Here is a 16,003-nt window from a genome sequence, read left to right as displayed (position 1 = left end):
GACAAATAGATTTTGATATCTTCTTGCCCCCAAGCCTTTCTGAGTTCCGACAAACCCTGGCTAGATCACTTGTTCCTTTGTAGTCCTTGAACCTTGCTCATAGGGTCTTGTAATAGTCTTACAGTGGGCATAACAATGGTACCTATGTCGTGGTGTTAGGAGGTAGAACCACGTAGTCACAGATCCTTGGTTACAGGAAGAGTTTAGTCCTTCATTCCAAAGCCTTCAGCTCTCAAAGTCAGAGACACAGATTTATTCATAAGACGTCCAGCTGTCTGTTCCTTCTCCCTTTTCCTCTCTTGTTTTTGTGGACTGCAGACTGGTCGCAAGCTCAGAATCCTGCCTCAGCCTCCCAACTACTGGAAGATTTTTATTCTTGTTGCATTAGCTTTCCAATACAGCACTAAATAGAATCAATAATAACCTGTGGTGTTAAATATGTTTAGGTTGTGATTTGGGACTGGCAGAGTCGAAGAAACAAATATCTTATTTCACTTAATTTTGATAAATTTAAATAGCAAATATACAGCTACTTTATGAAACAGTAAAAGTTTAATGAATGGAAACAGTGAATTTGCCAGTGTACTAAGTACTAAGGGAAGAGAGGTGACTTGGAAGAAATGGAGAGTTCAGAGGAAGGAGAGAGTAGAGTAAGTTAATACTCCTACACCACAGGGCTTGCATTCCTTCCTCACTGCAACATTTGCTTTGGAGGACAGGTTTCATCCTGATGTTCTTGTAAGTTCCACCCTCAGGGTTCTTACCTGAGGAACTAATTTACAGCAATATTTGGATGTATATATATCTACTGTCTTTTAACCAGAGAATTCATTTTTCCAAGCCACTAGAGCTTCATAGTTCAGTTCATTGTACAGTTTGATACTTTTCTCACTGCTGTGAAAAGTATCTGACAAAAGCAACTCAGGGCCTTACGTTGGCTCACAGTTTGAGGGTATAGTACATCATCCCAGTGGGAGCTCCTGGTCCACAACTAGGAAGCAGAGAGAGATGGTTTCTGGGGCTCAACTCATTTCTTTTCATTCAGTTCAGGACCCCCAGCTCGCAGCAGTGGTGCTGCTTAATCAAGTTAGCAATATCACAAGTAGTTTTGGAGAAGGTGCTCTTTGTGGGGGATAATTCCTACCTCACAGGGCTATCGTGGGAACCAAATGAGAGTGTCTGAGAAGCTGCTCTGGATTTTGAAAGACTCACTACATGGTCATAAATATTGATAAAGAAACTTGTCTTCTGTTGTGGAGTCAGTTTCTGTGGGGTGTGTCATGTGTGGGTAAAAGCAAGACAGGGAGTTTTGGTGCTCTCTGAAAAGCAAGAGAATTGATGCCACTTACAAAATAATAGCTGTTGAGCAATGAGGTAAGGGTGACTGACTAAATGTTTATACAAGGCTACCGCAGTGTCGACCTAGATGACTCTCCTAGTTATTCTTCTGTTGCTGTGATGAAACACTGACCAAAGGCACCATGGGGAGGAAAGGATTTATTTCAGTTCACAGGTTCTAGTCTACAGTTGAGGAACACCAACACAGGGACTCAGAGAAAGAACCTGGAGTAGCCACCATGGAAGAAATACTACTTACTGGCTGGCTCCCCTGGCTCTTACTAAGCCAGTTTTTCTTACATAACCCAGGACCACCTTCCCAGTGCTTGTACTGCCCACATCAATGAACAGTCAAGAAAACGCCCACCGAGATGCCCACACAGGCCAGTAGGTTTGAAGCAGTCCACCAGTCGGGACTCCCTTGGATAACTCTGGTCTGTGTCAAGTTGACAGCTGAAGCTAACTGGAAGAATGAATAATCTAATTCTTACACCTAGAAGCATAGGTTTGTACAGTAAGCCTGTAGGAAGTATGTTCAGCTTCTCAGAGAAAGCATGATGCTGGGTGTATAATGTACATCTGTAAGCCTGGCACGTGAGGAGCCGACGCTGGAAGACCCAGAGTTTGAGGCCATCCTGGGCTACATAGACTCTCTCCAAAGAGGCAAGAAAAAGGGCAGGGAGAAAAAAAAAGTGTATATGCTTTCTGGTAATTTTATCCCTGAAGTTATTACACTCTATTAGGAAAAAACTATTAAAAAATTATCACAGCCAGTAGGCCTGACAGAAACTCAATTTCATGAAAGCAAGGCATAGCATCAGTAAGTGTCTAACTTAACTCCTTTCTCCTCCCTGGTTCATGCTGCTGCTGTGTGTGTACCTGCCTGCCTATCCGATAACTTATTTATAGATGTTCTTCATGATGAAGAACATTCTAGCAACGACCAAAGCCTTTGTATTCTCAACATTGTTTGTATCATTATTAATAATAAACTTCCTTCCAGTCCTTCTAATTAAATCGTAGAGTGGTTTGCGATGTTAATGGTTTTAAACATTAGAGGCTCCTTGTTTCCTAGTTTAACACTGCTGTGATTACTGCTATCAATATCCTCTTGCTGTCCTTGGCTCATCAATTAATCACTCTCCAGCTCAGGAGCCCTGATGTTATTAGAAAGTAGGTCCTTCATCCACTGATCAGATCCCAGCATGGGTCAACTCTGAATGAATTCTTCTTCCTCTAGCAGACCAACTGAGCAAGCCAGGGAAAATGACATCAACCAGCTCTGGGGTCTGCTCATCAATCAATGTTCATCAACATCTTCTCTCACCTCCCACATCTACTGGTCCGAGTTTCAGCCCAAATAAATAGTCCTGCCACTTAGCACAGGACACATTTACTGAGAAGATGCCTGCAGTTGGGAGTGGGCAAGAAATTCAACTTCTTTATACCAACACACATTTAACACATATCTTTAACCTCTCAGTACTTGGAAGGTGATCTGTGTAAGTCTGAGGCCATCCTGGTCTACAGAGCAAGCCCCAAGCCAGCCAGGCCAACATAGTTAGACCCTGTCTGCAAACAAAAAACACCAACACGCACTTGATCCATAAACACAGAAAGGCATGTCTTGCTACTCATGGCCCAGTGCTCTCTCTGGGCTTTGGTGTGATGTCTTGTTATTCTCAGGATCTCAGTCTATCACTTCCTTCTCTCCATGTTGCCATATTTCACATCTCTGCTAGCTTTTCTCTTCACACACCCTGATCTGTGATCACAGGAGACAGCCCGATTTTGAGTCCATCTTCCACCTTTTCTTTGTTCTTTAAGTCAGGCTTCTTGAAGGTACACAGTACCTCTTTCACACCACTTCCATACCCACTGCCTTTTCAACCCAGAGTAGAGTAGCCTCCACCCTACTTCCCTAGGTGATAGTTCCCCTGTCTCAGTCACAAGTATCTACTGATGCTGGAAACTTCCATATTGGGTCACACATGACTCAGTATTAAACACCACTGGCTTAACTGTCCACCTCAGGGAATGCACCACTTTTTATTCAGATAGATACCCAGTCCATAAGTACAGTTTATCTTAACTGCCTCCATTGCCATGAACCCTAAATTCATTCAGCACCCCTTGAATGCTATATAAAATGATATCCATTCCTACCATGTTCCTGCATGACCTTCACTTGGACCTGACTGGAACAATGAGGGATTGAAGAAAAGACAGAGGTAGGACATTCTGGGCTCTCTGCTGCAGAAACCTCAGCTTCCAGAAGCTCAGCATGTTTATAAAGTTGAACACGGAGGAGAGGTTCTTACAGATAAACAAGGAGCCAAAGGCTATGGTATAGAGCCAGATCAAGAAGAGGTTTAACAGTCTCAGGAGGAGCACTCCCTGTAGGGAGACAGTCTTCAGGCTGTGAACATCTAGTGGAAGAATGACGCATTATCAACAACCACGCTGAGCACAGGGGAAGAATCTGCCATTTCCCTCCAATCTTCCCTCGTAGGGAGAAGGCTTTGTCATTTATTCCCTGGGTCTGAGGATCTGGTATTCTGCCTGCATAAATAGCACACACTCCTACATGACTTTGTTCACTCTGGGCTTCCTCTGCTGTCAGCCCCAGTTGTTCTTAGACTAAGGTTCATATAACATTAAGTTCCTCTAATCAGTGAATCTGAGTTAAACTCTTGGGTAATAGAAACATTATAAGCTTCATGAACAGCACACCCAATTTTCTTAAGCACTTACAGTAACAGGTCAGAGAAAACAGGCAATTTTCTTAAAGCACTTAAAATTTTAATTGAGTAGCTTGGTGGTAGACTACTTACTTGCCTAGAATTTAAAAGATCAGGTCTGATGCCTAGCATGAAGGAAAGAAAAAAAAAATCAATGAATGAAAATATGGGTAGCCCACCTAGTTCATGGCCCTAAAGAATTCATGGGCCATGATGGCACACACCTGTAATGGGAGCACTTGGGAGGCAGAGACAGAGCTTTATGAGTTCAAGACCAACCTGTCTGTAAAGTGAGTTCAAGGCTAGTCAGGCATACAGTGAGACCCTGCTCCAAAAAACATCATCATCAACAACAACAAACAAAATTCAATTCAATTCGTGGGGATGAGGAAATGGCTTAATAAAGTTTTTGCAGTGCAAGCATGAGAAAAGCCTAGATTAGGTTTGATTCCCCAGCTCCCATGATAGGAAATTGAATATAGGAGGATCTCTGGAGGTCGATGGCCAGAAAACCTAGCACAATTAGTACATTCCAGGTTCAGCAAAGACCCTGTCTCAATAAATAAACAATTGAGGAGGACACTTGACACCTCTGAATTCCAAACACACGCACATGCATGTATGCACTCACACCCACAGCTTGCACATATGTGTATACAAGTGTGTGTGTGTGTGTGTGTGTGTGTGTGTGTGTGTGTGTGTGTGTCCTTTTGAGTCCCTAGTGCCTTTGGAGGCCAGAGAGAGTGTCAGATTCCCTGAACTGAAGACAGTTGTGAGGTGCCACGGGTGCTGGGGAACAGAACCCAGGGCCTCTGCAAAGAATAACCAGTACTTTTAACCACTAAGCTGAATCTCCAGCCCCGAATTCACTTTCTCTACGTTACTTAAATTCTCTTGTGCCTTTCAGTGTACCAGCACCAGCCCGAGATCTATGTAGATTGACCCACACAGTGAAATTGATGATTCTTAAACATACCAGATTTTTTTAAATATTGAGATTTATATATGTGAATACACATATGTGTTGATCTACCTCACCTCCCACATCTGTACCCTTCCTGACCACTTTTCCCTCCTAACTGCATGTATTGTGATTTTAAATCCACTGAGTCCACTTCGTAGTACCAGTATGTACATGGAGTTAGGACCATCCACTGCAACATGGGCAGCCTCCCAGGGACTACACATGGAAAACAAAAAACAAAAAACAAAACCCTCACTCTTCCTCCCCCAGTAGCCATCAGTTGCATATAGCTGCTCAGCTAGGAGTGGGACTGTGTGAGTCCCTCCCCAATCCTTGCTCAAAGTTTGACTGGCTTGATCTTATGTAGGTCTTGTGAATGCAGTCACAGCCACTGAGGGTTCATGTCCAGAAAGTACTGTTTAGCGTAATTCTCCACTACCTCTGGCTCTTATAGTCCACAGTGAGCCCAGAGCCATTGGAGAGGGCGTCATATAGCTGTCCCACTTAGGACCCAGAAAATTACAATCTCTTATTATCTGAAGGTTGGCCGATTGTGAGTCTCCATATTAATTGCCATCGGCGGGGGGCGGGGGGAGGGGAAGGGCTGAGAGCTACACTAATCTGTGGGTATAAAGATAATATTAGGGGCAATTTTAGTTAACAATAATTTCTCTCCAACGGCCTATGACCTACCCAGCCAAAGGGTTCTTGGTCCAGTTAACAGTATCAGAGAGAGTTCTGTATTGTAGAGTGGGCCTTAAACCAACCAGAATGAAATCAGTCTCTTCCAGACATTGGTGTGACTTATTGCACTAGTGGGCATCTCTTGCAGCCCAGTCGTTGTTGCAGCTCACAGGCTTCACAGGAGACTCCCAAGATGCCAGATTTCTTAAACATCATAGAGACTTCGGGTAGTCAACACATCAGTGTCCTGAAGCTGAGGTATTTTCCCATACCTGGACATAATCATCTCAGCTGTTTATCTTTTGTGGTCAAATAGAAGAGTTTATGTCATGTCTCTCAAACCTAGATGAAAGATTTTATTGAAAAATATAATGGAAAGAAAATGCACATAAAAGCCCATTTTAAGTAAGGGTACGATAATTATACCAATAGAGAAACAGTCTCACTATTAGACATATATATTGTTGAAAACTTTTCTTGTGTGTTTGTATGGTATGGATGTGTATGTCTGTGTGCACATATGTATGTGGATGCACATTGGTGTGTGAGGACTGGGGGTGGCATAATGCACATGTATGTGCATGTCTTTATTGGCCATAGTTGACCTCAGGCGGCTTCCTCCATCATTCTTATCCTTATGTATCGAGGCAGGAGCCTGGGCTCCCTGTTTCTGCTAATCTCACCAGCCAACTCGCTCCACTTGCTAGATCCCTGGTCTCTACATACAATGAGCTGGACCTACAAGCAGACTGCACAGCCACCCAACTTTTACATGGATTCTGGGAATCCACACTCCAGTCCCCACTCCTGTATGGCAAGTGAAACACCCACTGAGCCATCTCTCTAGGTCCCGTTGGAAACGTAATGTATGGAAATTTAGCAGTTTTTTCTTTGACAGAACAATTCCACATTTAAGAATTAATTCTACAAATATACCTCCTGACTAATGACATTTATAAATATTCTTTTTGTGGGATTGTTAGTAAGAAGGAAATATTGGGGAGCTGGAGAGATGGTTCAGTGGTTAAGAGCACTGACTGCTCTTCCAAAGGTCCTGAGTTCAATTCCCAGCAACCACATGGTGGCTCACAACCATCTGTAATGGGATCCGATGCCCTCTTCTGGTGTGTCTGAAGACAGCTACAGTGTCCTCATATAAATATAATAAATAAATCTTTTTTTTTTAAAAGAAGGAAATATTGGTAACAAGCCAAATTCTCAGAGGCATGTACTTGCTAAATACATGTGGCATATCTTTTTGGAGGGCTCAATATTCAACACCTGGGATGGCTTCTGGCACAAAATGAGCTGCACTAGTAGGTGTGGGTTAATGAATGAGTTTAAAGGGAACTTCTGTTTTATCTACCCATCATGTGGTCAGCAATTATTATTTGGTGGCTGTTCCAGAAATAAACCCAATTACTTCCCTCACCAAACTTACAGACTGTTAGAAAAGGTAGTCCTTGGGGGAGGGACATGAAGGAACAAAGTGTGGTGTACGTATACAAAGATGTCATGATGAACCCCATGGCTCTGAGCTAGCCTAGGAGTTTAATTTGGGGGATGTGAAATGACTTAGTGAGCAGGACACTTGCTGCCAAGATTGATGACCTGAGTTCAATGCCTGAGACTCAGGTGGTGGAAAGAGGGAACCAACTCCCATAAGTTGTCCTTTGACCTCCACAAACACATGCTTGAAACACATACACATACATGCACACAGACACAAATAAGTAAATATAAAATAAGATGATCGTAAACTTACAAAATTCAAAGGTGAGACTGGAGAGCAGGCAAAGAAAGCAGGTCCGCACAGGCCTGAGGACCTGAGTTCATAACTCTGTATGGACTATCAACATGATGCTGGGCATGGTAACTTCTGTAACCATAACACTTCTGAGAGATTGAGGCATAGACGGGAGAACCCCTGAAAGCTCACAGCCTGAGCCTGGTGTATGCTGCAGGAAAATAAAATAAGAGCTCCTGTCTCAAACAAGATGGAAGTCGAGGACTGACATTCAAGGTTGTCCTTTGACCTCTGTGTGTGCACCATGGCATGTGTCCTTGCATTCATGCATACATAACATATACACAGGATTATATATGTGTGTGTACATATATATTCAAATAAAGGAAGCCAGTGTGCATTATAAAGTCATAAATATGTATATAATAAATTTGTTGAGAGGATTTGGTTGGATCTGAGTTTAGTGGGATCAGATGTGATTTCTAAGACTTCTGTATTACTTGAGATTTTCTCAAGTGTGTATTTTGTATCTGGACAAAGGTGTAAATGTGTATTTCAAACCCAAATAAACAGATTTTACGTGATCTCACCAGTTCTCAAAACAGAGAAGAAAGGGAGTCTACCGAGCTACCTACCTGGCTTATAACACAGTCCCCAAGATTCTCACACCCAATGCCACATTCCTCTATTATTCAAACGTGGGTACAGGTGTTTCTGTGAAGACTCCAGATGTGAAGCTCATCATCAGTTGGCTTTAGAGTAAAGGAGGGTTATAATAGGTGAGTTTGACCTATCAAGTCAGTCCTTGTCAGAAGTCAGTTTTAAGGAGAAGCCTTGAATCTCTTAAGCACTGAAGTAGCAGCAAGGCCCTAGAGTCATCTCTAGGAGCTGACAGCCAACACTTAGGATAACAGGGTCTTCAGACCTACAACTATAAGAAACTGTGTTCTGTTAATAACTAGGGAACTTCAAAAAGAATCTTAACTCTCAGTTAAGAGCCTGGCAGCCACTGATCCTTTGCTTTCTGCATGAGGAATGCAGGCGTCTGACTCAAGGGAATTGTGAAATAATACATTTGTGTTGCTTTAATTTTTTTGAGAAAGGGTCTCACTATGTAGCCCAGGCTGGCCTCCAACTCCATTTTTTAAATTAATTTTTAAAAATGTCGTAAGTATCTTTGTCTTGTCTGTATATATGTCTGCCTATTTTGTAAACTTGTGTGCCTGATGCCCACTGAGGCCAGAAAGGGGTGTGAGAACTCAAGTTACAGATGGTCATTGTTTACCACTCTAGAGACCATGGCACCTGGGAGAATAGAGTCAATAAAAGAGGGGACTGAGTGAGCTAACCCAATCACAGAAAGACATACATGGTATGCACTCACTGATAAGTGGCTATTAGCCCAAATGCTTGAATTACCCTAGATGCCTAGAACAAATGAAACTCAAGACGGATGATCAAAATGTGAATGCTTCACTCCTTCTTTAAAAGGGGAACAAGAATACCCTTGGCAGGGAAGAGAGAGGCAAAGATTAAAACAGAGACTGAAGGAACACCCATTCAGAGCCTGCCCCACATGTGGCCCATACGACACAGCCACCCAATTAGACAAGATGGATGAAGCAAAGAAGTGCAGACCGACAGGAGCCGGATGTAGATTGATCCTGAGAGACACAGCCAGAATACAGCAAATACAGAGGCAAATGCCAGCAGCAAACCACTGAACTGAGAACGGGACCCCGCTGAAGGAATCAGAGAACTGGAAGAGCTTGAAGGGGCTTGAGACCCCATATGTACAACAATGCCAAGCAACCAGAGCTTCCAGGGACTAAGCCACTACCTAAAGACTATACATGGACTGACCCTGGACTCTGACCTCATAGGTAGCAATGAATATCCTAGTAAGAGCACCAGTGGAAGGGGAAGCCCTTGGTCCTGCTAAGACTGAATCCCCAGTGAACTAGACTGTCGGGGGAGGGCGGCAATGGGGGAGGGTGGGGAGGGGAACACCCATAAGGAAGGGGGGAGGAAGGGATGTTTGTTCGAAACCGGAAAGGGAATAACGTTCAAAATGTATATAAGAAATATTCGTTAATAAAAAAAAAAAAAAAAAAAAAAAAAAAAAAGAAATACTCAAGTTAATAAAAAAAAAAAAAAGAATAGCCATGAAATTCATTGTGGGAATATGTGTGCATAAGTTTAAACATACTTTCACGTTGTCTCTGCAGAGTCTATTTTTTATGTTACTATTAAGCTGTATGTTAACAAATTGGGTAGATTTTTAAAACTAAAATATGAATCCTATAAAACCTGTTATGAAAAAAAAAAAAAAGGGGACTAAAGTCTCATGCAATGGCCAGCTTTATTCAAAGCATCAGACAGTTTATACTATGAGGGTTAACAGGCGTCATATGAGTGAAGTATACAAGGCGAGCCATAGATGATAGACAAGCCACATTCAGCAGAAACATCTTTTTCCATAGAGGCGTATAAACAAATAACAGCAGTCAGTTATAATAAGTAACGTGAAGTAAACTCACTCCTATCTGCTAAACCTGAGAGGGGCATAGACATAATTCATAATTCAAGAACAGTTTATGAAGAAACTGAGGTCACAAGATTCTTGTCCTGATTTCTTGGAGTTTTCTCATAAGCACTCAGAAATCTTACATGACTCCATTCTTAGATGAGACTCCATTCAACAGCTATGAGCGTGTTCCAAGGTGAACTTTCAAAAGCATCCAACACTCTTAACCACCAAGTCATCTTTCTAGTCCCTGGCCCCCAACTCTTGATCCTTTAACTCCAGTTGCAGGTGTGTGTCACTGTGCCTAACTAGCTTCTGTATCGTTTGGAACCCCTAAATGGGTGGTATAGTAGTGTCCCTTTATCTGAGTTTTCACTATCTGATTTTGTTTTATACTAGCCATTGATAGGTGTAGTCCAAAATTATTATTTTTTTTTTTGGTTCTTTTTTTCGGAACTGGGGACCGAACCCAGGGCCTTGCGCCTCCTAGGCAAGCGCTCTACCACTGAGCTAAATCCCCAACCCCAGTCCAAAATTATTTAATGAACAACTCCAGAAGTAAATAAAGGTTTAGATAATGTGTCCCGATAAAGATGTGTCCTGCTTTGCTGTAACTGCTGTTAATTTCTTCCTATTTCTAAATTATGAGGTCAACCTTCAAAGAGGCATTAGGAATAGGAAAAAGTATAATGTATGAAGTATTTGGTGCTCTCTGGATTTAGGCACCTTAAGAACATGCCGGAGCACATATTTACGTGGAAAAGGAAGGGTACACTAGTAAACTTTCTGTCTAGTAATATCTGAGGTGATGGTCTTACAAAAAGAAAGGATTTCTTTTGCCTCATCATTTTGAAAGTTTTAAATCATGATGCATTGGCCATCATATTGTTTATTTTTCTGTTTCTGTGATAGAATACCGACTCAAACCGACTTAGAGGAGAAAGGGGTTTACTTGGGCTTATGGTTCCAGAAGGCTAGAGTCTGTAGTGATGGCAGAGAAGGCATGCTGGCAGAAACAGGGAGTAGAGAAATCATGTTTTATTTATCAAGAGCGAGAACAGAAAGTTGAGCAAGGTTATGAACTTTCAAAGCCTGCCCCTTCCTCCAGCAAGGCCGCACTTCCTAAAGTTTCCATAGATTTCCCAAGCAGCACCAACAACTGGGAGCTAGGAGTTCAGATACGTGAACCTGTCAGGGATGGTTCTCATTCAAATCCCAATAGTCATGATGCTTAGGCCCTTAGCACAGAACATCATGGTGGGAGCACATAACAAAAGCAAAACTATTCTCCTCATGATTGGAAAGGGGCTCAGTGGTAGAGAGAGCACTTGCCTACCAAGTGAGAATCTTGGGGTTCCACGCCTAGTACCCAACCCCAGACAAACAAACAAACAAACAACAACAAAACAACAGAGTAAGGGACCTAAGCATTCCCGAGCTTTAAGAGGTCTTACCTTCTGAAGATTTCGTCTCCTCCCAGGAGTACGCATGGGGACTGCTCCAACCAATTAACATTTCTGTAGCAGTTATTAGGAATCAAAATGACTCATGATTGGGCCAAGCACTGTTGCCAATTGATGGCCTGAATTTGATCTCTGAGACTCGTATGGTACAAGGAGAGAGCGGACTCCAGCTTTGACCTTTGACCTCCACATGGGCAGGCACTGTGACATGTATGTCTCCTATGCACTGGGGTACCTGTCTCCCCAGCTGATACTTAGGTGCTTTATAAAAAGTTGGGAAATTGTCTACTATCTGGCAAGCTGTTTGAACTCATGGTCCCCAATTAATGGTGCTGTCGGAGAAGCTTAAGAGATGTGACTTTGTTGAAGGAAGTATGGACTTGAGGTTTCAGAGCCCCATACCATTTATAATATGTTCTCTCTGCTCAGTTCTTGAAGTTCAGGATGTGGGGTTTCAGCTTCTTCATCTGCTATTCCAGCTGCTTGCTGCTGTACCACCATGCCATGGCATAATCTTAGCCCACTGGAACTATAAGGCAAATAAACCCCTCCTACTACAAGTTGCCTTGGTCATGGTGTTTTAACCACAGTGATAAAAACTAATGAATGCAGTCATTCGGTCAGAACCACCTTGCCTAAAACGAAGTTTATCTCATTGCTGCAATATGAGCTTGCGATTGCCTTGAAAACATTGCTTTTGCCACAGGTTCTGTTGTTGTTTTTCTTCAGTCCTTCTGGGAAGCAACTGTTGTAGCCAAGCAGCATCTCTGTCCTTTCCTCGGCTGTGGTTGTCACTAACTGCCCTATAGGATTCGAGTGGGATGTTCTACAAGTCTATTTCTGTTCCATGTGTGCTATCTTATTTTTATTTCTGGAAAAAGACACCATGACCAAGACAATTTATAAAAGAAAGCATTTAATTGGGGGCCTTATTTACAGTGTCGAGGGTGGATCTGTGACCATCATGATGGGGAGTCTGGCAGCAGGCATGGCACTGGAGCGGTAGCTGAGAGCGTATTCTACACACAAATCGGACTCAGAGAGATTGGGCCTGGTGTGAGATTTAGAAATCAAAGCCTATCCCATGACACACCTTCTCCAGCAAGTCCAACCTTCCCAGTTTTAATAACTGCGGCTAAGCATTCAAAAATACAAGCTTATGCAGGTATGCCCCCACAGTCTTATGTCAACTTGACACACAAACTAGCTATCCAAAAGGAAGTATATTTAATTGAGAAAATGCCTCCATAAGATTCAACTGTAAGACACTTTCTTAGTAATTAATAAGGGAAGGCCCAGCTCATTGTACATGATGCCATCCTGGGTTCTATAAGAAAGCAGACTGAACCAGCCACGGGGAGCAAGCCAGTAAGCAGCACTCCTCCATGGCCTCTGCATCAGCTTCTGCTTCCAGATTCCTGTCCTGTTTGAGTTCCTGTCCTGACTTCCTTCAATGATGAACAGTGATATGGAAGTGTAAGCCAGATAAACCCTTTCTTCCCCAACTTCTTTTTGCTCATGGTGACAAGTTGTGCCAGGATTGTGAGGTATCGCTGTGGCAGACCTGACCATGTTTGGGGGAGGATTGTGGAAGGCCTTTTGAAACTCGGGGTCAGAAAAGCCACTGAGTAATGAGCTCTCATTAGGATATTCTGCTCGAGCTTCAAAGATACGAATGCTGAGAGTACTGCAGGCTTGGCTTGTAACGTTTTAGAGGGAACTTAAAAGACTCTTTCAGGGACATTTGCTATTTTGATTTAAAATTCTGCTGTTCTGGTTAACTGGGGCTAAAGAATTGCTGTGATTAACACGACACCAGAATCACTAAAGCAAAACCTTTGCTTTGCTTTGCTTGTTGGCTGGAGCTGAGGATTGAATGGAGATTGGGACCAACATCACTGAAGTGAAATCTTCTAGGAAATGTTTCCTGAGAGCACAAAGAAGCTGTGCTCCAGAGGCGATCGAGGTTGTACCTCACACTGGCTGCTGAACTTGGTAGTGTGAGAGTCACACAGCTGGTACTGGTTGTGAAGGTATCATGCAGAGTAGCCGACGCTTGGGCACTACCAGAGCTAGGAGAGGCCATTGGTGAAGGTGCAGCCTCAGTGGCGGTTGAAGGTCCAGGACTGAAGGGGTCATGCAAAGAAGTGGAGACTTTGCACCATGATGAGAGCCTTTGGCAGGCTATTGGTGAAAGTGCAGCACCAGTGATAGCAGAAGACCCCAGTGCTTCAGAGATGCCAGTAGCAGAGAATGACCAGTGCGATCAGCAGTAGTGGGGGAATGGAGCCAGCTGGGGCCTAGAACACAAGCTGTGTGTACTGCAAAGGGCAGAGCTGGAAAAGTCACTCAAGCTCCTTGGAAGAACCCAGAAGATTGGGGGTAGATCCCAGATAATAGAACATTAAGCTATTTACACTGTTTGAGTTTGGTTTTGCTTGGTTCAGATTGTGAATGTATAAAAGTAGCTTTATTCTTCTGAAGAAATTGTCATCCCCAAGGTTTAACACCTGAGTCTGCTAACCTAGGGCTAGTCCTGGAAGTTCCTAAGCTTCCATACAATCTAATCTAGGCCTAGAATGTTTTTTAGCTTCACCTCTTCTTAGTTCTTTCTGAGCTCTAGCTGACTGGTCAACTCAGCTCTCAGCTGTCCTGGGTCAAATTCCTCTCTGAGATGACTGATTCAATCTGGCTTTTCTCTTGTCCTCTGAATTGCTCTGCTTGACCTCAAACTAGCTCTAGCAATATTTTCTAATCTTCTGGATCCTCCTCATTCCCTTGCTTGTTCTGTCTTTACCTGTGTCTGGCTTGTTCTCTCTTCAGTCTCTCTCTGTAAAACTCTCCCCCGGTAAAACTGCCTCCTCCTCCCTCTCAGCTGCTCCACTCTCCCTCTCGACTCTGCTGTGCTGCTCTCCATGAGCTCTACGGTATCCCTGCTCTATACTGTCTCCCTCCTGTGCTGTCTGTCTCTCCCCTGAGTAGCTTCCCTTGCCCTTCTCTCCTTGTGAGAGTTGGGCATATCCTAGTCCGTCAAATCTTTCTCTGATCCGTGACTTTTTCTGCCACTCAATTAGACATTGCTTTCAATCACGGGTGCTTCTTTCACAAACTAACTTTACCTTCCTTGTATGGGGTTACATGTGAGTACTAAGGACGTGCCTATATTCCAGCCAGAGGGATTAAGCATGTGTGCTAAGGGTTAAGCTATGCCCTAACTAGAAACAGGTTCGAATATCCTGGAACATGACTGTGCCCTGGTGCTTACCACTTGAAGAAAGTATTTAATTTAATTTTGGTTTTTACAAGAGCTAAAAATTGAAATTTTAAAAGATTTTGATTTTTAGAGATTGGATGTTTTAAAGGGAATGAAATTTTTATGTATTTGAGTTCATAAAGACCGTGGTTCTTTATAAAAGATAACTTTTAAAGGGATCTTGGGGATGAATAAGAAAAATAAGTTGTGACTTAATAGTGATATGTTTGTGTGTCAAGTTGACAAGGGTTCAGTCTCATGTCAACTAGACACACAAACTAGAGTTATTTCAAAGGAGGGAATCTCATCTGAGAAAGATGTCTCCCTAAGATCGTGCTGTAAGGCATTTTCTTAATTAGTGGTTGATGGGGGAGAGCCCAGCCCACTGTGGGTGGTGCCATCCCTGGGCTGGTGGTCCTGGGATAAGAGCCAGACTGTATAACAAAGCAAGCTGAACAAAGCCATGGGGGACAAGTCACTAAGTAACACACCTCTGACTGCTACCTCCAGGTCTGCCCTGATTTGAGTTCCTGTCTTGACTTCCTTCAGTGATGAGCAGTGATATGGAAGTATAAACTAAATAAACTCTTTCCTCCCCAACTTACTTTTTGGTCATGGTGCTTAGTCACAGAATACAAACCCTAAGACGGGGTCATGCTTGTTCAAACCACCACATGTGTGATTGTCATCTTCTTTAACATTGACTTCTGCTTAGTCTATGTAGTCACCGTAAAGTCTGGGTAAAGTCTGAAGTTGTAGCGTCTGGGGGAGAGTCTGGGACTTCAACATAAAGCCTTGATTTTCATGCAAGGAACCAAACATGTTATTCATTTTGAATAAAAAAAACCCTGCTAGGGTTGGGGACATAGCTCAGCAAGAGAGCACTTACCCCACAAAGCCCTCCGTTCCATCCCAGTACTGTGCCAAAGAGAATAAATTAAAAGCAATAACCTACGAAGAGCAGTTGTGTTCGTTTCTGTAAACTACCAACTGAAATAAAGCTTAGGAATGTTTTCTTCCAAGAAGGAAATTGTGTCACAAACATCAGTGAAGTGTGGAACTGAACACTTTCCCCTCCCTCTAGAGTATGAAGCCGAGCAGCCTACCTTTCCGGAAGGATATAAAGTGAAGCAGGAAGCTGCCGTCACGGTGAGCTCCGTGAGTATTTCCCAGGCCTCAGAGAGCAGCACCAATAGCCCCAGGAGCCCCATCCTGGCTTGGGAGGGAGAGAGGGGAGATGAAGCTAGAACCCGAGACGTGGTTCTTCTGAAAATGCACTGGCTTAA

General features: G+C 43.1%; 1 protein-coding gene across 3 annotated transcripts in view; it reads left to right on the top strand.

Annotated features, from left to right (window-relative positions):
- The window catches only part of Iqck (IQ motif containing K), a 117,854-nt gene that overhangs the window by 562 nt on the left and 101,289 nt on the right, over window positions 1–16,003 (top strand). For 2 of the 3 annotated variants that reach the window (XM_032892798.1, XM_032892800.1), the window contains exon 2: window positions 15,802–15,875. In XM_032892798.1, coding sequence (XP_032748689.1) covers window positions 15,802–15,875 — 74 coding nt within the window. The remainder of the gene's footprint in view (window positions 1–15,801; window positions 15,876–16,003) is intronic. The other variant, XM_032892799.1, reaches the window with a different exon arrangement.

This window comes from Rattus rattus, chromosome 2 (genome assembly GCF_011064425.1).
Source record: "Rattus rattus isolate New Zealand chromosome 2, Rrattus_CSIRO_v1, whole genome shotgun sequence".
NCBI lineage: Eukaryota > Metazoa > Chordata > Mammalia > Rodentia > Muridae > Rattus > Rattus rattus.
This window is presented reverse-complemented; position numbering and strand designations above follow the sequence as displayed.